This window comes from Podarcis filfolensis, assembly GCF_964270895.1.
Source record: "Podarcis filfolensis genome assembly, chromosome: 10".
NCBI lineage: Eukaryota > Metazoa > Chordata > Lepidosauria > Squamata > Lacertidae > Podarcis > Podarcis filfolensis.
This window is the reverse complement of record NC_139612.1, coordinates 56,015,468-56,040,658: the sequence shown is the minus strand read 5'-3', so window position 1 is coordinate 56,040,658 and position 25,191 is coordinate 56,015,468. Positions and strand designations below refer to the sequence as shown.

The 25,191-nt window shown below is 42.5% G+C and overlaps 1 protein-coding gene across 8 annotated transcripts in view; it reads right to left on the bottom strand.

Annotated features, from left to right (window-relative positions):
- Positions 1 to 25,191, bottom strand: part of DENND5B (DENN domain containing 5B) — a 98,270-nt gene that overhangs the window by 34,578 nt on the left and 38,501 nt on the right. For 4 of the 8 annotated variants that reach the window (XM_083572205.1, XM_083572207.1, XM_083572210.1 and 1 more), the window contains exons 2-5: positions 17,572 to 17,637; positions 10,092 to 10,201; positions 4,963 to 5,629; positions 825 to 1,012 (exon numbers count right to left, since the gene is read on the bottom strand). In XM_083572205.1, coding sequence (XP_083428331.1) covers positions 825 to 1,012; positions 4,963 to 5,629; positions 10,092 to 10,201; positions 17,572 to 17,637 — 1,031 coding nt within the window. The remainder of the gene's footprint in view (positions 1 to 824; positions 1,013 to 4,962; positions 5,630 to 10,091; positions 10,202 to 17,571; positions 17,638 to 25,191) is intronic. The other 4 variants (XR_014538670.1, XM_083572206.1, XM_083572209.1 and 1 more) reach the window with 1 other exon arrangement.

Here is a 25,191-nt window from a genome sequence, read left to right as displayed (position 1 = left end):
CTAGGTAACAGAGAAGGGGAGGAGCTGAGGGGCTGCATTTAATGGTGGCATTTTGAAACAGTGCTTTCCACAAGATGGTAAAACCATTCGGTCTTCTGACACACGAATACTAGTGAACAAAGGTTCATTTCAGTGTTCCTTTCATTGTTCAGGCCAAGCTCCACACTCTTGGGGCTAAAAATAAAACCTTTGTGCACTTGAGATAAAATCCTAACAAGTGGAATGAATATATATTTGAACCACCTTGCTAGAAACAGGAAAAGATGCAGGGAAACAGCTGTCAACAGTAATAAACTAAATCAAATGACTGGTGACGGCCAGCAGCACTAATAAATGGGACACACACACAAACTGGAAAAAGGCAATTCAATGCTACTGGGGCTTGGCTGGGTAGATGGAGCTACTTCCATACAACAAATGGTACAAAACTGGTCAGGGAATATGCTTCTTCATAGCCCAATAGTCAGAAAGACCATTAAAAAAAAAAACTTCTGAAGTGCCAGGACATGTAAACAATGACAAGTGTAAAAATGTTTTCGTGCCACAGCTGCACCTAAAGAAATCTTGTTCTTGGACTGAGTAAAAATACAATATTTAGATTGCATTCCTAAAGCCTTACTCTGATGTTCCTATCCAGAGAGGATCCATGTCCAAATACAGAGCCCATGGTTTTGCTACAAATGCACAGAAAAACCAGGAATACCCATGTGGAATTATATATAGCTCACGGCAAGTTTTAACAACAGAAGAAGGCATCCTGAACTCAGGTCGCCAATATTCAGCTCCGCACACAGCCCTAAGGTTCAGCAGTGTGCAATAGTCACCTCTTGGGGAAGCTCCAGTTTGGAACGGTCTGTTCCCTCCTTCGACTGCAGGCCCATCAAGTAAGGTACAGGAGCATCGAGGAAATGCAGGAGAGAGGCTGGGAGGATGGGGACGTAGACATGTTGCCACTGAAATGGGAACAGCAGCGTGGTGATCCCTTCTGCAACCGTCATCAGTCTCTGGTAGTCTAAACAGAGAAAACCAAGACAGAATTACTATATCGCTCCTCTTAAAAAGCCATCAACACATCAGCATTAGACAGACGGCAAGTGCAGAGCAATTCTTAAACCCACAGAGCACGTTTTGCAGCTATTCGTCAGCTTGATTTAAGTGTGCGGCACGAGCTCGCTGCTTGTTTAAAACGGATTGAAATATTAACTCCAGAACCATTACACAAAGAAAGCTATGAAATTTTAATAGACACATCCAGCTATGATACAAAATTTAAAAAGTGAATTTAAGATGAACACCAGGAGAACGGCAAAGCGGAATTATGTACATTGCTCTGCTGAATTGCCAGAGGAAGAGCAATATGCAGATGGGACAAGAAAGGAACCAACAGCAAGGGGAGCAACGGCTGTCATGCCCGTTTTTGCTCATAATTGTTCATTAGGCTGAATTTTCAGCTCACGTGTTAGCAGGCTCCAGGAAGCGAGGCAGCCTGCAAATCCACCTTGACGGAAAATCAGAACTAACTACACAAACGTGAAATGCACCCTGGGACTTATTTTTAAAACAAGATTTCAAGCCAGTACTCTCAAACTCAACAGTACCCTGTCAGCATTTTATTCCTGTGTATTCTATTAAGTTTCTAGCCAGAAAGGATGTTTGTACAATAACTGATATAAAGTGTTCCTCTTTTGATGCTGCCCGATACTGTTCCAACAATTCCAACCTGATCTTCGACTACTTCTTCCGTATTAGAAAGTGCAAATGATTCTGAAGGGGAGTGGGCTCTCAGTGAAGGTTTAACATGAATGTAAAATGTATCCCAACTGAAAATGGTCAAGTGGCTCAGTGATTAAATTTCTCTTCTTGAGTCGGAACAGTTGTATTCATATTAACTCTAGTTGGTTAATTAAGAATGGATTCCCACAGTTTAGACTCCTTCACATCTATTAATTTTGTGTGTGTGTGCGCGCCCACACGTGTGCGTGCACACACACACACAGACACACACACACAGTCAGATTAACAAGGACAGGTCTTATGCCTTTGCCCACAACAGATCAAGTCCTCTGACTTACAAGCACATGGTCCAAATGGGTCAAAATAAATACTGAAATGTTTACTAAGAGCACTCCACCAGGGTGCCATATGGAAGGAAATGCACCCTCTTCTCAAGTATTCCGTTCCCAAACTTTCAGGTAAAGGTAAAAGGACCCCTGACCATTAGGTCCAGTCGCGGACGACTCTGGGTTGGGGCACTCATCTCGCTTTATTGGCCGAGGGGGCCGGTGTACAACTTCCAGGTCATGTGGCCAGCATGACTAAGCCGCTTCTGGCGAACCAGAGCAGCGCACGGAAATGCTGTTAACCTTCCCGCCGGAGCGGTACCTATTTATCTACTTGCACTTTGATGTGCTTTCGAACTGCTAGGTTGGCAGGAGCAGCGACCGAGCAATGGGAGCTCACCCCGTTGTGGGGATTCAAACTGCCGACCCTCTGATCGACAAGCCCTAGGGCTCTGTGGTTTAACCCACAGCGCCACCCACGTCCAAACTTTACACAGCTGTAAATATGGCTTTAGAAGAGGGAGGCTACCATTGTAAACTACATTTCGAATGGCCTCTAGAAGTATTAGCTTGGAAAGCACAGGTCAAATCCATTCTAAATGCATGTGCGCCATGTCTACACTTTTATACTGCCTCCCATTAGCTGAATAGCTTCCTATTTATTACCTCTCTGCTGGAGGAGCGTTAATGAGCAAAATAAAAACCACTGCCTCTCAAGTATATTATCTCTTTTTATGCCTTATCTACATCAGAGTATATTGCCAGGCTTTCAGCACAGAAAAACAATTTGATCAGTATTCACCCAGGAATTTAAAATTGCTAGGGGGCGGCACTGGCAGGCCAGACTCCCTCTTTATCTCTGGCACAATGAATCCTTTTCAGGAGGGCGGAAGCTTAGGAAAATGTACTTTTTGAAAGGGAACAGCAAATAAACAATTTAATTATTTGTTGAAAATAAATCCAGCTATACAGGTTATAAAACAACCAAATAATACAAATAACACATAATAAAATTCAACATCAGAACAAATACAGCCGCCTAAAAATAGCTGAGAAGGCTGAACTACTAATCAGCTAAACATTAATCAAGGGACAAGGTGGTGTAGTGGTTAAGAGCGCTGGACCAGAACCTGGGAGACCAGGGTTCAAATCGCCACTCAGCCCCAAAGCTCACTGGGTGACTTTGGGCCCAGCACTGTCTCTCAGCCTGATCTACCTCACAGGGTGGTTGTGAGGTCTGCATATGCCATCTTGAGCTCCTGGGAGGAAAGGCAGGATCTAAATGTATTAATACATACCAAAACTTCAAAAGCCTCAGAAAATTTAAAAAGAATTAGCCAGGCACCAGAAGGATGACAATACTGGCCTTCCAAAGACAGGGTGCCACCACAGAGAAAGCTCTGTCTTACAAAACCACAAAGTGAGTTTTCCCCAGTGGCGGAATGTGAAAATGTGGCTCCTCCCATAAGGTCTGGGAAGCAACAATCATGCACACTCTTCCACACATATCCTGAACACATATCACCAATTTCATAAAACAAAAATGTTCCAGTATGTAAGATGGAAAAAGTTTAGTTTCTTTAATTTTTTAAAAAAATGTATATATTACCTTATTTTGTTTAAAAACTGTTTCAGATGTTTTGCTTCTTAAATGTTATTTAAAAACATAGTTATTTTGTTGTTGTTTTATTTTTAATTCTATCTTAACTTTCTGGTGGTTGCAGTTCCGGGCTCCTTTGGGAGGAATAATGGGCTACACATTTAATACGCAAAATAAATAAATTAGGGGGTAGCCAATGCAGTGTCCCCAGTCCGCATGGCCAATAGTCAGGGATTATGGGGGCTGTAGCCCCATATCTGGAGGGCAGCCCCACATCTGGAGGGATAAGCGTACTTGAATTCATCTATCTGGCACCAACATTGCTGTCCTTTCAGTGCAGGCAAAGATATGTTTATTCTTCCACCTTTTTTTTACAATTTTAAAACTTTCCCCTCTATAATTAAAAAATCCTCTCCCCTCCCCCCTAGTTCTTAGTTATGTTTTAATTTTATGTAGTATCTTGTTTTTGTAAACTGCCCTGGAAGAATATGAATCTTTAAATTAAGTATCAACAAATAAATGCCTATGAACAGAAAAAGGCTTAAATTGCAAGGCCAGGAGAATTCAAACTCTTCTTTAAATTGCTTGCAGGCACACATCCGAAACAGATTTCCTCCTTTCTGCAGAGTTAACAATTTAATTCACCCCTCTCTGGTAGCAATCTTGTGCTGGTAGCATTTGTCACTTATCCTCCGGAAGCTTATTAACAGCCTCAGAACAGGGTAAGTTTGAAAATGTTGGAACACACACTTTCCCACAATATTCATGACACACACATGATATATAAGTAAATAAAATACATGCACGCACACACACACACACACACACACACACACCTTCAAAGGGGCAGCACAAAAATTCAGATACAGAAGAAAAATTAAAAAGCGAGGTAATTGCTTTTAAAAGTCAGTCCAAAAGACCCTGCAAACTATTTAAAATATGTTAAGAAAAATATTGGTGTGAAATGCTCTGAGCTAAGCAGTTAAAAGGGTTAACACACAAAAATAAACAATGTCTTTCCACAGAAACTGCTGTACTCCTGAAGGTTATAATTTTCTTGGAAGACACTCACAGCCTTTGCAACGATGGTGAATCTTCAGTTGGTGCTTAGACTAAACTTGTAGGAGAATTCAGAGCACTCTGTTAAGATATATGCATTTGGCTCTAAAAGATATTCTTTGGCTGTTTCACGTTAGTTCTTTTAAAACACACTGAAAAAAACACCACCCGCTATTACCATTCGTGTGGGCAAGTTAGACGAAAACTCAGCAACCTGATTGAACTAAAGTTAAGTCAGCTTACCTTGAGAATAAAGAAGGATCTGCATTTCTAGGAGAACACACGTAAAAACCTGGATGAGGTTCTCCAAACCCAATAGTTCAAAGGCCTCCCGGAGAGGGTAGTCGGATAGCGGGAGTTCATTAGGCCCAGGCCTCTGGCAAAAGATAGGCTCATAGACTCCGTACAATTTGAGAGACCTTCCTGGAGGCGGAAGGGGCACTTCATAAAGAATGTTATGGATGTAGCTCTCCAGGGGTAAAGGTGGAGGTTGCTGGGAGGTGACTGCCTTGTAAAGCTGAATGAGGAATTTCTTGCAGGCTTGCATGAAAGGAAGGGGAGCAATGAGGCAAATGCACTTGGAGACGTAGAGAGTGTCCCTGTTGATATCGTAGGAGTTGTAGCGCTGCATCTTGGCCAGCGACGTGGAGTCCCCTTCGTCGAGGCTGCTTGCCAGGGAGTCCATGCTGCACGACGACGAGGCGCAGACGCTGTTGCATTGCTCTGCGTTGTGCATTTGATAAAGCGTCTGCATAGCTGTGCAAATCTGCTTGCTGGTGACCTCCTCGTAAAAGGTGAGTACGAACCCGTAAGTGCGGGAACCGTCTTCCCGGGTAATGATGAACGAGTGGAACTGGGGGTCTCTGTTATCGGTTTGAGTCCTGAAGGATAGCCCTTTGGGCATACATAACTGCAAGAAGAGTGGGGAGGGGGAACACAACACATCAGTAGCTCATCTAATTTCACCTGGTATAACCCACATGGGTGTTTCTCTTGTGCAGGCCCCAACGCAATGCCCAGGAGCTCACGCCATTTGTATAATTCCTGTTTGGTTCAAGAGGGTTTTTGCACAGGAGATGCTTCTGGCAGAAGAAGTTGGAGAAAGCTATCTTGTTAAACCAGTTAATTAAAAAAAAATCTGCACTCTTGAAAATAAGATTCCCAGCCTCAAGCACAAAAGGACATTGCCTTTAATTTGTATTTTTTATGAAGCAAATGGAATGACTTTGCACAATTATACTGCAACACCCATTTGCCACCGTTCATAAATTCATTTACAGCCTCATGAGTTAAATGTGAGTATCTCAATAAAGCAGCGAACAAGAGCTCCTCTGTTTCCTTTGTCAGTAATGTGGAGTACACATAATTCTTAAAAGGGAGCAAAATTTACTGGTAAAAAAATTAAGCAAGCAAAAGCTGAATTGTTCAAGGAAACTTGGAATCAGAAAAAAGGAAGAAAGGAAAACCCAACCAGGATTCCCCGCGGAACAAATAGCTGCAGCAACTTTATACAAGTTACAAAGAAATGTATGTTCTTATTAATTTTGGTAGTGGAAGCATAGGTGTAAAGCAAGCATGTCCAATGTCCGTTTTGGGGGCTGAATACGGCCCGCCGGTCGGTTTAATCCAGCCTCTGTGGCAGTTTATTTCCTGGGGTAAAATCCTAAAAAACCTCAACAACTTCAATCCTAAAAAAAGCCCTTCACTTCATCAAATCTGGCCCTCTTCGAAAAAAGTTTGGACACCACTGACTGTAAAGGTAAAGGCAAAGCATAACTGTATTTAGCAGCCAACAAGGTAAAATCCCATTATTTTCACTCAATGCCGCTAGCTACAGAGAACACTAAAATTACTGATTTACCAGATGTGAAATGCAACTCAACCGTTGGTACTGGAAGCAGAACAGTGAGACGTACAAGTGTAGATCTAGTACTGTCATCACCGTGAGTCATCCACACTGGGTCCTCAAAATCCCTCTTACAGTTAATGCATAGAACAGTATGACTATGACTCAGTAGCAGGGTTTAATTTCATTTAACTGATAGCCTGTGTTACAATTTTATGGTTCATGTCAACAAAGGCTATTTCTGGATGGCAGCCACGCATTCATTCAAAATGTTTCCAGATTGTTAATGCTCACAGGGCAGCATTTTTACCACCACATCCTGCAATCAGAGATTTAAAACTGAGATTGATTCAACAACAACAAAACATATTTGGGGTATATTGGACAACATCTATGGAAGGAAGCATAAATTTGGAAATGCCTCACTGAGGTATATGATGTGGGCTTGTCTGCCACTTAACAGCAGATTCAAAATATTTATATATAATTTGCATGTGCCTGGGTGTATGTATGTGAGAGAGAGAGATCATGTGTAACACAAGCCCCTGTGGGATGTGTACATCCACAGTAAACACACATACAAAATCACAGAACTGTAGAGTTTGGAGGGACTACGAGGATCATCTAGTCCCACCTCCTGCAATGCAGTAATCTTTTGTCCAACATGGGGCTTGAACCCACAACCTTGAGGCGGAGTCTTGTTGGGCATTTAGTAACTGCAAAGCAAGGACTGCCTTTAAGCTTGTGGCCACAATCATTTATAAAGCCCTAAAGAGCTTGAGGGCACAAGTTCTTGCAGGTCCACCTCCTCTAGTGCCAGAGAACACAATCCTAATGATGGGGAAGGCATTCTGTTTGTGGTCCTCCTGAGGATTTGTGGTGAGAGGGACTTGCAGAAGGGTCTTGTCACTGTCCAGAGTGAGGAATCAACTCTTTCTTGTCAAAAGTACACTTACAAGTTAGGAAAATGCATGTCTATTCATAAACACACATTTTCATTGATGTTTTTTTTCCTGTGAAAATGCTTTGAGATATTATATGGGATGTGATTCACAAATGGAATCAAACCAAGAAATAATACATTAAATGAACATATATTCATTAGACTGTTTGGCAGCTGCAATTCTAGCCAATAATATTCTGCCAGTAGGGAGTAGATCAAGCAAGGGTAGTGATTGCGGCAGGATTTACCATTTTTCAGGGCTATGACTTACTCACCCTTACGTTTCCAGGCTCATAGATCCTAAAATAGTCATATAGAAAGGACTTAATACTAATTCCTAGGGTGGGGGTGGGGAATACACAAGAAAGGATAAGAACCAACAGCTTGGGAACATTTACATTTGCCAATGGATAAGGACATGAGTCACCTAGGATTTTCCCCACAACTTAAGTGCAGGACGAAAAGCAGCCATTGCTGTATGTGAGAAAACAGAGTTTTCAATGTGTGTGACATCCTGCATGGTTCAGTACAAATGGAGAGCTGCAGTTTAGTAAAAGGATTCCCCCTTCCTATCTCCTTTTCCATGAACTAGATTTCTCAGAAGCCATTTGCAATCCGTTTAGCATCCAGCAGTCCCAGAAATTTCCCCCATGGGCTAACCTTCAAAAAAGCTCATGCATTTGCCTCCAAGGAAGACCACCAATTGCTATTTATATAAAAGGCAGGCAGAAAAGCAAGGCAATGACAAAACTAATACTGAAAGAAAAAGAGCAACAAAAGCTAGCAACCGCCCATGGTTATTGTTAGCGGGGGAGAGAGAAATGCTCTCTTAAGTGAGGCTTTTATTCCCCAGCCCTTAAAATGACAACAAACAAGATTTGGGGCAGAAGCAGCTCCATAAGGATTATTTATCTTAGCACATTGTTTTCACCCCATCATCATATAGAATGGTGTCATTAATAGGTCAGGAAGTGAAGAAGGCCTAAAGTAGCCTGTTCTGTTTTCGACTTGGTTCTGATGAGGACTGTAGACCAGGGGTAGGCAACCTAAGGCCTGGGGGCCAGATGCAACCCAATCGCCTTCTAAATCCAGCCCGCGGATGGTCTGAGAATCAGCATGTTTTTAAATGAGTAGAATGTGTCCTTTTATTTAAAATGCATCTCTGGTTTATTTGTAGGGCATAGGAATTCGTTCATTTTTTCTCTCCAAAATATAGTCTGGCCCACCACATGGTCTGAGGGACGGTGAACCGGCCCACGGCTGAAAAAGGTTGCTGACCCCTGCTGTAGACCATGGGTAGGCAAACTAAGGCCTGGAGGCTGGATCTGGCCCAATCGCCTTCTCATTCCTGCCAGCGGATGGTCTGGGAATCAGCATGTTTTTACATGAGTAGAATGTGTCCTTTTATTTAAAATGCATCCCTGGGTTATTTATAGCCCACCACAAACTTTGAGGGACAGTGGACCGGCCCCCTGCTGAAAAAGTTTGCAGACCCCTGCTGTGGACCATTCTACACAGAATAAAAACTACACAGTGAACTTCTGTGTTTACATGGGTATTACTGACTGAAGCAAGAATAGGGGAAATGAGCATGAACGTGGTGAACTGAGAGCTTACATAAGGGGACAACGGGAGGAAGAGAAAACAGGGAAGAGGGAAGGAGGCTTGTAAAGTCTGAGGCAGTAGACTGCTTAAGAGTCAGGGGCATAAATAAACAAACCCTGGAGGTTTTTAAGCAGAGGTTGGGCATCATCTGTCATGGGTGCTTTCCTGCATTGCAGGGGGTTGGACTAGATAACCCTTGGGTTCCTCCTAACTCTACAATTCTATGATTCTATGGCTGTGCTTGCTGATAAGAGGAGCCTTAACCTTGAAATGTAGATGGGATCACCAGGTGGCTCTGAACACAAGAGGCATGCTGAATTTCTGAATGCATTTGGGACCACAAAGAAGTAAGGGAGGAAGCTTCACAGACAGATTGCTCCGTAATTCCAATAATAAATCCCTTGCCACTATTTTGTACCTAGCTCTAAATTTGGGATCTAGTAAACAAAGCAAAAGAGTAGGTTCTGCCAAGCCTGAATTCTGCCCAATACTGCTTTACACAATAGTAATATTCACTGGCAAAACTAGTGTTCCACCAATAACAGTTGACAAAGGATAATCTGAAAATCGTACTCTTTTTGAAAGGAATACTTTCAAGCAGAAAACCGGTTCAGTGTGACAGCCTAAAAGCCAACAAGGAAACAGAAGGGAAAACTAACCCAAAGCTTCTCTGCTTAAATTTAGGGGGCAATCCTACGTTTACTTGGAAATTAGGCCTCATGGAACTCAGTGGGTCTCGGCGCATTAAAAAAAAAGTGGGGAGGACTGCAAGTTGATATGCAGCCTTAAACAGTCACCACACCAAAATCCTATGCTGCTACTTTCCCCCAGCCTCCCCAGTCTACTTTTCACACTGTGGCTGAAGGAGATAGGAAGAGAGTAAGGCTGAAGCTTGCAAGAGAAACCAGCCTTCCAACAGAGATGGGGAAAATAATGGAAGGAGGAGCCCTCTCTTTGGAAGGAGTCTTCTCTACATACCATGTTGACTGCATCTTGATCAAAGGGGTTCCACTCTATGTTCTGGGGATAGTGAGCCAAGACTTTGGACTTGAAAGTTCTTCTTAAGGGGCTCTGGTCAAAGTTTTCTCCTGTAACAAATAAAAAAAAAAGCCACAATAGTTACAACAACTGGTTTGCAATACATCTGGCCCGCTCAACATCTGATCAAAGAAGAAAATACAGAGAGAAAGGACATGTATGTTTTTACTTCATTGGCTTTTAGAAAAGGAAGGTCTAAAGGACGTGCACAAGATGCATTCAGCCGTTTCTTCCTTCAGTTAACTTGGTTCTGTAATTTGAACTGATGTGGGTGCATTTTAAAGCTACTAAAAGCAGTGCTGAAAACTCACAATCATCATTAGGGGCTGCTGTAGAATGGCTGTGAGCCAAACTGGCAACTTAATACTCTTGCCCAAGTTTAATGTATTCAGTCTAATCTCCGGCATAGTGGCGAAAAGATCAGCGGAAGAAGGGTGACACATGAACTTGCATGGTATACGACAGTGTCTGCAATAAGAAACAAATGTGGAAAAATGTGATCCAGGGATCAGCTCCCCATCACCAAGGGAGGAATGCTCATGTTTGTCTACTTAAGAACAAGCTGGTAGAAAGGTCCACAGAGGCACTCCAAAAAACTCCTGCTCAATGAGACCTAGAAGTTTCAGCATCTCTACAAAGGGCCAAAACAGACACCATGTTAACTGCATCTATGCACTGACCATGCAGCACTGTTGTTTTTAATGCAGAAAAGTATCAGGGAAAGGGGTTGAAAAGTAGTAGGATCCTAACAAGCAGCCCAGGTGATTTAAACCCAGGAAATGCCCCATTGGCACCATTAGGGAGGAAAGCATTGAATTCTCTCTAGCCACTTGGTAGGATTGTGATAATTATCAGCCCACCACAAGCAGATGCTATTTGCACTTCTGAAAACCTCCATGTTGAACACTGTAATGCCTAACAGGTATGGCGTCACCAGAGTTCTCTAGCAGAAAGTGCAACTGAATAGAAGTTGCATAAGAAGACCACAGCTCATCTCAACTGGGCTTGCGCAGGAGACTTGCCTATGGTGGTGTGCTTTATGCCACCTGCTTCACGTGGCAAAATATCTCAGGCTGGCCCTAGACAGTGATAGCACCAAACCTCAGGAGATGGGAACTTCAGAAAGGAAAAGTGAACCCACTACGTTCTTCTTGGTTGAGAAACAAGGTAAAGGGCATTCAATTAAGCACTATCAGTTTCAATGCTGGCCCCTCATTACCCACCCACCCCAAAAGTATAGCACAATATCCAGCAGTAGTAGTAGCAGTAGTAGTAGTGGTAGTAGTAGTAGCAGCAGCAGTAGTAGTAGTAGTGATAATAATAATAATAATAATAATAATAATAATAATAATAATAATGTTTATACCTTGCCAATCTGGCTTGGTTTCCCCAGCCACTCTAGGGGCTTACAACATATATAAAAACATAGTAAAACATCAAACATTAAAAACTTCCCAATACAGGACTGCCTTCAGATGTCTTCTAAAAGTTGTGTAATTCTTTATCTCCTTGACATCTGAAATAAGGGTGTTCCACAGGGAGGGTACCACTACCAAGAAGACCCTCTGCCTGATTCCCTGTAACTTCGCTTCTCTCAGTGAGGGAACCAGCAGAAGACCCTCGGAGGAGGACCTCCGTGTCCGGGCTGAGTGATGGGGGTGGAGATGCTCCTTCAGGTATACTGGACAGAGGCCATTGACGGCTTTAAAGGTCAGCACCAACACTTTGAATTGTGTTCAGAAACGTACTGGGAGCCAGTGAAGATCCTTCAGGACCGGTGTTATATGGTCCCGGTGGATCCCCCCTCTCTGCTGGTGGAACAGATTTCTACTGTGCAACGGAGCTTACCCTTCCTCTGCTTTAAAGGGTTGGGTTGATGGCAAGACCCTAAATTAACTTCTGTGCCCAGTCCCAGCTGCCTGGGGCTGATGGGAATTGGGAGTCCCACAACGTCTGCAGGTTCCCCATCTCCAAGAGCTGCTGGTTCCCCATCCCTACTATAAAACACTAGATAGAAAACAATGAATACTTGTTATCACCTACAAGAAAGATACTACAGTAGGTTCTGTTGGGGTAGTTCCACATTTCTTCAGGAGTACCTAAGTCTATCTCAGAATCCTCATGCATCATAAAAACTACATAAAAAATGTACCTTAGACATAAGGCATACTCAAGCCCCATAGCTCATGTGGCTAAACTTCAGCTCCCCAGAAGCTGTTATCACTCCATCTCCCATCAGCCCCAGCCAATATGGCCAATGGGAAGGGAAGATGGGAACTGTAGTCTAGCAACTTCTAGTAAACCATACCTGCCCTTAGAAAATGGCTTGTCGTTAACTGCTGAACTTCTCACTCAACTCAGCAAGGTACAATCTGCTGGTTAGGATCATTTTGAAACTTTACACAGAAGGAAGCCAATGTTTATCTTGTAATACACTTGTGCCAGGGGAAGGCTGTAATATAATATATTATAATAATTTATTATTTAAACCCCGCCCATCCGGCTGGGTTTCCCCAGCCACTCTGGGCAGCTCCCAACAGAATATTAAAAACACGATAAAACAGCTTCCCATCAAGCAAAGATGTACAATAAACACATCTCCAGCTATGAGTCTCATCAAATTCACCACTTTCATTTTTTCAGAAATATATCTGTTTAGAATATACACCTAAAAGTAAACATATTTTAAGACTCATAAAAGCCATTCTCAGTTTGTTATTTTCCCAGAACATATACACCTCAACGCATTTAAATACATTTTCCTGTCTCTGCTTTAAATTGGACAAAAATGTCCTGCTCATTTTTTGCTTTTTAGAAAAAATAATAGCTACTAACACAAAAAGATGCAATGTGTAGTAAGGCCCAGTTTGGAAAAGCAATTGCAAAGGAGGACTAAATACAACACAACACAACACAGAGAAATACACATGTGTATACAGGCTGCCAATCAAAGGACTGAAAACACTGCAACGAATGGTGCAGATTACTGCTTGTTGTAGAGCAACATTGTATAGTTATGTAGACTTATCTGCTTGGTGCATATGTTGTGGTGTAGGGCAGCCAGTGCTTTGAAGTTTGGAAAACTCATATGAGAATTGGAGCAAGCATTGCTCCACCACCTTCATAGCAATAAATGTGGATCTTGGTGTCTAATATATAATTGTAGGTTTTTCTAGGTATTTGAGACATGCATATTTTGAAATTTTAAAGATGAAAAAAAATCATTTTGCTGGATAACTATATCACTGGAATGAATTACTTTCTCAGCTGGAAAAATTATAATCCACAAAGCCAAACACTGAGAAGAGTTCCAGTAGTTCTACTTTTGCTTACATCGGACTGCAAAAATAAAGACATTTTCAAGCACCTGCAAAGGTGAGGAATGCATGTCTTGGGGGTGTCATAAGTTAATAATTATAATATTAACTTATAAATTGCACTGGCTCAGTAACATATTTTAATTCACATTTGGCAAGATGCGGGAAATGCAAAACTATTTGTCAAAAGTAAGTCTGAATGCACTTATTGGGACTGCCTGGCTAGATAACTGTGCACAGGATTGCAGCCATGCACTCAAACTCATGTTCTGAAATACAGAAAATGGTGCGATTTATTTGCTTTTAAGCCTTTGTAAATATTGCTGTGTCCCACTCACACTCATTCTAAAATCCTATAATAGGCAGTTTTATGGCAGTAAGCCTTTACGTCCTAATCCAAGAGAGAACTACTATAATAAATTACCATTGCAGTGGCACTCTATGAGTGATATGCAAACTAATGGGAACTGCACAGCATAAAACAATAAGAGGATTTCACCCAATGCAGACCTGCAACAGGGCTAGAAATTATTGAAGAAATAATAATGCGTGTGATGCAATAAAGTTGTATTTTATTAATCTGCCATTTTTTCCTCTTGTGAATATATGAAGATAAAGCTGAAGGGAAAACTCTACTAAAAAGGAGACTCCAGAAAACAGAACTGTGAGTGTCTGACAATATATATAAAACAGTATGTTTTATTACAAGCTCTCAGTGTTGTGGATTCTCCGATTTAGAAGTTTCAAATGTTGTAAAATTAGACTAACAATAAGGGTAAATACTGTCTTACTAGTGTAATGTTTCATTTTTTGAGTGTCCTTTAAAGTTTCATCAAGGATGAATGGAGATTTGCACACATTACTATGGTCCAAGTCCAACACTTTTAGGCACTATGCTACACTGGCTTTCAAGTCAGATTTCATTGTTAAAGTTAAGACTTTCTTAAATGCAACATACTTGTTACTGTTAGTCAGTATCCACCTTCTGAAGTTATTCTTCCATGCATTAAGGACACATGGAGCGGGGAGCCTTCATGTCCTGGCTCCAGTGTCCTCGTGGGACCCACCCTGACCATCACATGCTAAGCAAAAGGTCTGAAGGGGAAACTGACCCATGTTTGCCTGAGCACACAAACATAGGCTTCTCTGTGTGCTCAGGAACCAACGTGGAAGAACCTCTTTGCTTTCAGCTGAAAGTGCATATACTGTATTCAGGGGGCTGGTGGGCAGCAACTTTGTGCAAACTACTGCAAGATCATCATTTATTTAGAGACTCTGATGCCAATATGAAAGTTTTGTATGTACAGGGGGTATGAAAAGAACAATATGTCCTATGTGCACATCAGGCTCCTCTTTTGTGCATAGTGAGCATTCCCCAAGACCCTGTCTTTTGGGCCAGCCATTGTCTTCTAGCCTAAGCTACCTCACAGGGTTGTTTTGAGGATAAAATGAGAAGGGAGAGAACCAGGTATACTACCTCAAGCTCCTTAGAGGAAAGACAGGATGTAAATGCAAGAATGAACAAAATAAACCTTTATAATTAGCTAACTCCTTTCTCTTGTCTGCCTGCAAAATCTAGGGCAATTTAGGCTTACAAATGTGTAACTAAATGTTATGGATGCTGCTGTTAAATTAGCACCTTTCTGTTTTATATGGAGAGCTAAGTGGTCTCCATTAAGCTGTAAATTAAAGTTGCATCATATAGTGTTCTTAGATAAGTAGCCAACAGTGCTTCAAGAATATTGCAGACAATATATTTATCAGGATTAAAATATGCTTAACATTAAAATATTTCACTTTTCCCAAAAACAAATGGGTTTGAAAATCTACTGGGAACCTGGACATTGGGAGTATTTGAAATGCATAATCAGTGCAGGAATAGGATGCCGATTAAAAGCAGCAAACCCTTCTAGTCCACTTATCAGACTCCAACACTCTCAGTTATAGCTAGTTACGAATTCTGTTGAAGTACCTTTGCCACATATAAGATGTTTTTATATCTCTGCCTGCCTTAGGGAGATTCTACAGGACTTGTATGTCATGTCAGCCATCTCTGTCAGCTGACAATTCTAATTAAATTGGTTCAGCAATTTAAGAACTTTAAGTTAAGAACTTAATTTGTTCTGGATGTCCGTTCTTAACCTGAAACTGTTCTTATCCTGAAGCACCACTTTAGCTAATGGGGCCTCCTGCTGTTGCCGCTCCGCTGGAGCCCGATTTCTGTTCTCATCCTGAAGCAAAGTTCTTAACCTGCGGTAATATTTCCGGGTTAGCGGAGTCTGTAATCTGAAGCATATGTAACCTGAAGCGTATGTAACCTGAGGTACCACTGTACTTTCTCTCAATGGATTTACCCTTTCACTACCCTAAACTTTTGGGCTACATAAAAGCACAGAAAAGAGTATTCAGTGGAGGCCTAGACAAACCAAGTTCTCTCATTTTTTTCATGACAGTGCTCTCCACTCACTTTGTCTGTATCTTATTGCAAATATCTGGATAACCAGCTTTATCGTTTCTTCTTGTGAGTGTAACATTATATGCCAACCTTAGTTTGGCTTAGTTTAGTTTTCCATGCGTTTGTTTTACGGAAGTTCTATTTTGTTATTTGGGTTACATGGATAAAATTAAAATAAGATTTAAACAAGGAAGAAGAAAAGGAACAAATCATGATTTGCTGTTATGAGAATGAAACACAGCTCTCGCATCCTTTCCTCTTTCACTTACAATAAGTGGAGATCAGAAACATCTGACTAGCTCCATTCCTCCCTCCCCCCCCCCATACTAACAGCTGAAACAGCTAGAAAGCATGACTCTTATCACACACACTGAAAATGTGGCTCTGCAAATCTGCCTGGAAGTGATAGGCTATGATGACATGCTGCCAGTTTTAGGATGATTCTACGGGGGGAACATGGCTGCCTCCAGAGAACCATGGGGCAGCCATGTTTCCATGTTTGCCCTCAGACCTGCTCACATGGTATTTGGCAGATGTGTTGATTCTGAAGCAGACCACATATCTGACCTACGGTCTAGTCTGGTTATTGCTAATTAGTATTTACAATTTTTTTAAAAAGGAAATACGGCAAGTTTTTTTAATACAGCATATAATTTTGCATTGTTTGCTGCCTTGGAAACAGTACTGTTTTATAGATGTCATCAGCGCAGGACTTTGGGATGGGGTTGGGGAGACTTCTAGGGTCCCACTTGGCAGAATGGGCAAGAGGTTACTCAAACACAACAGGGCTGGCTTAGTGCAGTAATAGACAAGACCACCAAAAGGGGGCAGGTGGAAGACCATCAAGTCTGGAGTCTAAAGTTATTACTGCAGACCATTCCTTAGGAACTGTTTGAACGTGAGAGCAATTTCCTTCTCCCGCGGTTTCCCCCCAGTAGCTGGCATGCCAAAGCATGCCATCTCTGTTCCAGAAGATAAAACATTATGCACCTTACATCCTCCCACAAGAACTTCCCTATAAACTCAGATGCTTGCCTAAAGGGCTCTTTTCCAGATTCCACTACTGTCAGCGATTCAGGTGGCAACTGGAGGTGTGACCTTTCCTTTGATGGTGGCCAAAGTTTTGCAACTCTTCGCCTGGAGAGGTACACCTGGTATCAAAATCTGTAATCTTTTTGGTACCAGAATTTTGGGGGGTAGGGAATCTTGATTCAATTTCTGTCTAGTCAGGCAACTGATGTTTTGCTAGAACTGATGCTGCTCTTAATTCAATGCTGTTTTCAGGTTTTTTTGCACTGAGAGCCGCTCTGGGAACTTGGGTTGAAGGTAGGAGGACAGGATTAAAGCAAAACAAACTTGTTATGACCTTTCACAGGAAATCCTAAAAATTATTCAGGGTAGCTGTAGGGGACATTTCCAGACCGAAGAAAAAGATTGCCTTCTTCTGGCATATAACCACATCTGCCATACAGGGTGGTGGGAGAGGAAATAATAGATTTATTGATTATTGATTACAAGGAATCAATCAAGATCAAACCAATCAAAGGAAGAGTATTCAATTGAATTTAAAGTGCAAGATGGATGTGATTACAGGAAATCTGGAGATTAAATTAGTAAGCATCCGCCATCTTTTTTTTTTTTTTTTTACCTGATGTTCTGTTTGCAGTATCTGAGCTCCTGCCATGACGATCGGCTTCTAGCCACTGGTATAAGACTACATAACACAACAGAAACAAAAAGCACGTATGAACAAAATGAATAGAAAGTGCAGACACACACAAAAACATGGTTAAGAAAAGGAGACATGCACCATGAAGTAGCAATATTTCCTTCCACTGCTTCTGACAGGAAGCAAAAGAATGGAACAATGCATGTTAAGATGGACAGACACACACACACATATCCACACAAAGCTCAGCCCACCAGGAAAGTCTCCTGCAGGAACCCAACTGAGACAAACAATAGGTGTTTTTTTAATGTGCTCAATCATTTCAAATTTGTGCTGCTTTTCCCAATGGGCTGTGCATTGTCTGTGATAGTAAACAGCAATGGAACACACTAGAGGGTAGTTCAGATATCGCTGCCTCCACACGAGCATCAATGAAGGGGAAGCATTCTATAAAGTTTAAGCAAGTGATCCTTAATCTGTGTTCTAAGAGGCTACAGGGCAGTACAGTACAGTTTAGAAGTTAATGCTAGAAGTATGTCAGAAGCCACCCATGAGGCACTGATTCTCCGTCCCTACCAATGTACGGAACAGTGACATCATCTACAGCAGGGATAGGAAGCCTGCGGTCCTCCAAATGTTGCCGGACTACAATTCCCATCACCACTGGCCCTGCTGGCTGAGGATGATGGGAGATGTAGTCCAACAACATGTGGCGGGCTGCACGCTCTCTATGCCTGGACTAAAGGAACACCTACTATGAGAAAGGTACTATGGCGATCAAACTACCATGTAGCGGCCAAAAATACCCTGGGAATATTTACTTACGTACAGCATTTGGCCAGCACATGGGAAAGCCATTTCAGGATTGAGTGTCCAGGTGTTGTTGGAGCACAATTCTAATCACCCATGAATATTTCCCATGCTGGCTAGACCTGGTGGGAGTCTGGAAATCTAAGGGTTCCCTGACCTTGTGAGAAAATAAGGAAGTGCAAGGATTCCCCAAGGCAGCATTCCCTGCAGCCCCAAATGTGTGGAGGGTGGGATACGGTTCTCCATTCCCTGGGCCCTGAATGACAGGGTTAAACAGAAGGGCTGGATACCAGGAGGCAGCATTAACTGGGCGATCTCAAAACTGCAAGGAGGATGCCTGACTATTGTTCTGGAAGCTGGCGACTGGATGGTGCTTGGAAGTAAGTATTAAAAGCAACACTCTCAACATGAATGGGTTGCCACCATGGGCAATGCCAACACCTGAACTGCCCCATCTACAAACAAAATATGAGATGTTAAAATCAGCAATGAAAAGGAATTAGTATTTTAGAACAAGGAAAGCTTCTACACGTAATGCCATTCTCTCTCCCCCTTTTCAGTATTTATTCAATTTTTCAATAACAAGAAACCAAAGAAAACACAAAACATAATCACATGGCTGACAGGCAGGGATTATGGGAGTTGGGCTACTGATTTCTCATCCCCGTCATATACAGTGTTAGGCTAGTTGGACCAGTTGCACGATTCCATACAGGCCAGCTTTAATGAAAATTGAGTAATCTGAGAACCTGAGGTTTCCATTTGGAAAAAAAGTTTCTAGTTCGCAACAGCAGCAAAAAGACGTAGCCATGAAAATTTGAGGGCAAAGCCCAGTCAAACCTGAGAAAACAGAGCATTATATTTTCCGTGGTCAGGGACAGAGCTTCAGCACCTACTGCAGCATTTTGCTCCTCGCCACAACTGGCAGAAATGGAACGCACTACCTGTACTAAAGATGTGGGTTAAGCTGGGAGAAATATGCATAATTTTAGACACATTGCAAACTCCACCTCTCTTTGCTATACGATTTGGGTTTACTATGGTGCTAAGTTCTGACAGAAATTTATACAGCCCATGAGATTTGCACATCTTTGCAGCAACCTGAAACCACCTGCTTAGAATGGATGGGAGGGTGGGTGCCTGATTCTCGCATCCAATGAAATGTGGGCTTGTTGAAGGGGGCACGTTCAGTGTAGGAGAGGCTGAGCCAACGTAAACAGTCTCTTGTGCGTTCCAGATTTTTTGAGATGATGCTTACAGAGACCTTTTGTTTCAGTGGTACTTAGTGGGCAAATAGGCACCCCCTTTTTAAATAGATTGTCCCTTTCCTTCAGAATTATAAAAAAATACTCCTTGATTTGATTTTGTAATATGAACACTTAAAATCTAAAGGTCAAGTTTATTGGCTAAAGCCAGACTAATAATTTGGGCAGCCCTTTTTAATTCATTTCATGTTTTTCAAACTAGAGATCATCTGCTCTGCAAAAAAGACAGAAAAGTGGGAGACAGACAGAACAGGTTGAACACTTAGAAGTGTCAACCTGCACTGCTGACAGAAATGAATACACGAGCAGTATACTAATGGTGCTATAACGACAGACAAAAATGGTTGTGTTTATATGGCCTCCGAGATCTCATTACCGCAAGCCATTCCTCTTTGATTAGCTTCTACACAGAACTGAGGCACGCACAGGCAAGACCTACAAATACACTTAGGAACAAGACACCCAAATATTTTCAAATAAAGCTCCTCCATTCATTCCCCAAGAGCTCAGTTATATCAAATGTTGGTCTACTGGGCTTATAAATAAGGGGCTGCCCCATTTTGCTATGAAGTATTCATGCACTTAACGCAAGGAGTTCGCTGTGATTGCTTGAGTCTACAAGTTATGCAAATCCCTGAAGTAAACTGATCAGCAAGACCCATTAAAATGAATATTAATTCACGGAGTACAATAAAACTCTTCATATTTTGATTCGCTGGGTCTATAACACAATTCACAGAGCACATGAAATCCTTTTCAAATTACTCTCCGTGTGTGTGTTTTGTCTCCAGCAGAGAATAATTTGACTGCTTTAAACAACAGCTTTTCAAAAATACAATCTGAGAAGAGCGTTTTATTCTAGACTTCCTTCCCATCCTCCACCTTCTGACCTCAATTGAAGGATCTCCACTGTCTGCCTGGAGAGTAACATTATACCAACCATGAGCTTTGGTTTCTTAATATAGCTACACATCCAAATGCCAGCAGAATAACAAAGACATTCAAGGGGGGGGGGGCGGTGTTGCAATCTGAAAGGTAGACCAAACCTTAAGATTCCAGCTGAACAATATTCAAGTGAAAGCCACACACAAGCACAAACAACACGGCTGCTTGCAGAATAGAGACCCAACATACATAAACTGTGCTTTGCCTTGAGGAACTAAAAGCTCAATTACAGTTCGTATCATATGCATAATTTTCAGAGCTACGATCACTTCCACTTCATGCATATATCGGCTTCAACGCCCCACCCCCCACTGCATTTCGACTGCTAGCTGCAAGCTATTTTATAATACTCTTGGCACACGCAGGGCTTATACCAAAAGGCACCAGTAAGCAGGTGCAGAACTGGCATTTTCAGAATTCTAAGCATGGGAGAGAGCAATTTTCTTTTCGCCCCCAGCCTCTCTTTTCTCCACGCCAAACACGCATGGAATTGAGACATTTCCTTTCTGTTGCCTCTCTGTCCTAGCATTCTAAGCATAGGATTGCTAACGTTTTATTTAAGGCACACCCACGGAGTGAAGCTTCGATACAGCACACATACCCATTAAAAGAGACGGCACTGTCACCCTTGCAAGAAGGCAAGTTCGTGAGGGATGATCACCTGGAACAACCCGAAGTTAATCTTATTATCTTGTATCATAGGAAACAAGGAATGGACATAGGCAGGCTGCCTTAAACCAGACCAAACTGTTGGTCCATTTAGCGCAATATTGTCTACACTGACTGGCAGCAGCGCTCCAGGGTTTCAGGCACAATCTCTGCCAGCCCTGCCTGGAGATACTGGGGGTTGAACTTGCAGCCTTCTGCATGCAAAGCAGATGCCCCCCCCAAGCTACAGCCCTCCCCCACCCCTACCTAGAATTGCCAAGTAATGAACCTGCAATCTTTCGCATGCACAGTTAATTCAGCAGAACTATACAGCTATGAGTCAACAGCAGGGTTTAATTTCATTTAACTGATTGTCTTTGTTGACATGAACCATAAAATTGCAGCACAGGCCATTTCTGGACGGCTGCCATAAATCCATTCAAAATGTTTCCAGACTGTTAATGCTCACAGCGGTGGGGTTTTTATCACCGCCACCTCCACGTGGAGATTTTTCCAATCCAGGAATGACACTAGCTTTTATGAGGCTGCCATCAACACATCTCCTCTGGCTGACCTATGACCTAATCCCCCAAAGCCTGATTCTGCCTTTCCTCCTGGGGGGCTCAGCGTGATCACATCTGGTTCCCCTCGTTATCTTCACAGTAAGGCAAGAGGTAGCTTGAGGCTGAGAAGGAGCCCAACTCTGCCCGAGGCGACCTAATGAGCTTCGTAGCAGAGAATGGATCTGTAAACAGATCTCAAACATAAATGCAAGGATCTGAAGTCCAGGTCCAGCACAGTTTCACAACACCGCCCACCCCCCAACCCTAATATAACAGGCTAAAGAACCTTGCTTATATTGTCACACACAATCTAGCCATGCATTCTGTTTTCCATTTATGACTAGACAAAAACCACAGAGGAAATATGGAAGTGGGAGACAAAAGATGCTATCTATCACCATTAGTAATCCTAGCACCTACATGAGCAGTTCAGGTACATAATGTACAACACTCCTGAAAATGAAATGGTTTGCTGCTTAAAATTCTACTACAGAAACATGTTAAATATGCTAAAATGTCCTCCAATCTATATTTGAGGAGGGAAGTTATAGTTACGGAGGCACTGTGCAGCTGTAGCATTGTCAAAGCTAACCATGGAGTGCTCTGTGGACTGACATGCTCCTTCCTCTTCCCCCTCTTCTCCCACCTTTCATTTTCACAGCTAACCATGGTCTGCATTGCTGAGTTTGATAGCCCTGGTCAGCTCCAAACCACAGGCTGCAAGCAAGATGCAATGCGTACCTCTGAATAAAGCCACTTTTTCAGCCCAACGTGTTAGTGAATGCATTCAATATTCAGAAAATACGTTTGTGGTTTCATAAACATGTCTGGGGGCTCCAGTTAGAGGGCACAAAGCTGGTTATAAAATATGGGAATAAAGCAGAAATAACCCTAGCATGAGGAACAAAGGAAGCTACCTAACACAGAGTCCATCTAGCTCAGCATTGTCTATTCTGACCGGCATTTCAAGCAGAGGACATTCCCAAGATGCTGGGAATCAAACCTGGGACTCTCCAAATGCAAAGCAGATGCTAACTGCTCATAGCTGTCAACCGTCCCTTATTTGGCGGGAAACTCCCTTATCCCAGAGCCGTGTCCTGCTGTTGTCCCTTATTGATAATTTCCCTTAAATTTCCCGGGTTTCAAAGGAAGCAGCTCCTCTCCCTCCCTCCCTGCCGGCCAGGGAGGAGGGAGGCTCCAACTGTGTTGCTTGGCTGCGTTGCTCACCCAATAAGGAGTCTAAGAACGACAGGGGGGTGGAGCTTGCATGTCTTGTGCCAATCAAATCGGCCACATTGCCTGGGGACTCGCCTTTGCTCAGCGCTTCCCAGCAGAGAGGTGACGGTGGTTTTCCTTGCTGCACCCCCTTTGCCAGTTTGCTGCACTGTGGGAACCACCACTTGAGGCTTTCTGGGTGCTGGGCTGGCTGGGCTTTCTGCCTTTGGCTCAGGAGCTGGCTGACTAAAATCCCTTATTTTGGCTGCTGGTCCCTTATTTTCAAGGCTGCTGGTCCCTTATTTTCAAATCTGTAAGTTGACAGCTATGTAACTGCTGAGCTACAGCCCTTCCCCAAATGCTATCCAATCTCTGTGTGGAACAATCAAGCAGGATTGCAAAAGGCTTACAGCCTAGAGATGACCCCCCCCTCAAACACCAACACACCCTGTTTCTTAAGTCTACATTTCAAGAACCATTTTTCCAAGGCAGTCACTGCTTATTGCAGCAGCCTTTCAATTCATCTAGGAAAAAATTCTCTTTAAAAGCAAAATCCTAGGAGATGTCAACAATGTAGTGGGGTGCAATATGTTTGGAGTTATGTATGTGATAATTTTTTCTTCTTCAAATAATTAATAAAAAATATATTTTAAAAACCACCAATGTAGTAGGATACAAGAAACAAGAAACCAGGTTACTTCAGAGGTTACTTCCCACAAAGCCCATTCGCACCTTCACCTGACATATCACAATGGGATATCATGAACTGCCTGGGATGTTTTTAGGGTGGCTTATTCATGGTTAATGAGTAGGTAGCAGAAGTGAAGTGTTTGCAGCAAGACTACCTACTTATTTATTTATATCATTTAGTTAGTTATTTAAGGCACTTTTATCCTGCTTTTAAATACCAAACTCTTCCAAAGGAGCCTCACATAAAAAGAGAACGTGAAACAACCAATTTACAAAGTGCCAGACAGATTAAAAATACGTTTGTTTTTCAATGATGTTTGTATCGTGCCTTGCTGTTTTTGGAAAGCAACAACACGTCTCTCAATAAAGCAAACCAACATATACATTAAAAACCACCAGGAACAGCAAACCACTGTTATGGAGTGCCTCCACAAAATACTCTATAAAAAAATAGCCATGCCTTTTCAGCATAGCAAAGGGGAAGGGGCCTGGCAGGTCTCTCTGAAGAGGGCATTCTACAGCACGGAGGGACCATGACCAAAGTGGCCCTAAGCCAGGGGTCAGCAACCTTTTCCAGCCGTGGGCCGGTCCACCGGCCCTCAGACCTTCTGGGGGGCTGGACTATATTTTGGGGGGAAGAAATGAATGAATTCCTATGCCCCAGAAATAATCCAGAGATGCATTTTAAATAAAAGCACACATTCTACTCATGTAAAAACACCAGGCAGGCCCCACAAATAACCCAGAGATGCATTTTAAATAAAAGGACACATTCTATTCATGTAAAAACATGCTGATTCCCAGACCGTCCGCAGGCCGGATTGAGAAGGCGATTGGGCCGCATCTAGCCCATGGGCCTTAAGTTGCCTACCCCTGCCCTAAGCCATATGATGTCCTGCAATTGGGACGTGCAGCAGAACCTGTAATCTTTAATATAACCTAGTATCAGATTATTTCGGGACCTTTCGTTTAGAATTCAGGGTTTCCCAACCTTGGGTCTCCAGCTGTTGTTGGACTACAACTCCCATCATCCCTAGCTAGCATGACCTGTGGTCAGGGATGATGGGAATCATAGTCCAAAAACAGCTGGAGACCCAAGTTTGGGAACCCTGGTTTAGATACCTCCACTGCCAGAGACACTAGTTGTTCAGAATCAGAAGCAGAGAGAGGGCAACTGCATTAGGCCCTGCATGGCCACTGAGAAAACAGGATGCAGCCTAGACTGGCCTTTGGCTTGATCCAGCACAGCTTCTCTTTAGGACAAAGACTGCTGACAGGCGGACAACAAAGGGGCTAGCACTGGGGTTAAGAACCCTTTCGACAACATGCTGGATCACAAAGAACTCTGCATAGGCAAGTGGTTGTTTTTTTAAAAAAGGTTACCACATATATACATGTGATTATTATCATTATTATTATTTTTTAGTGAACCTGCCACTTCTTACCCAAACAAGGTCTCTAAG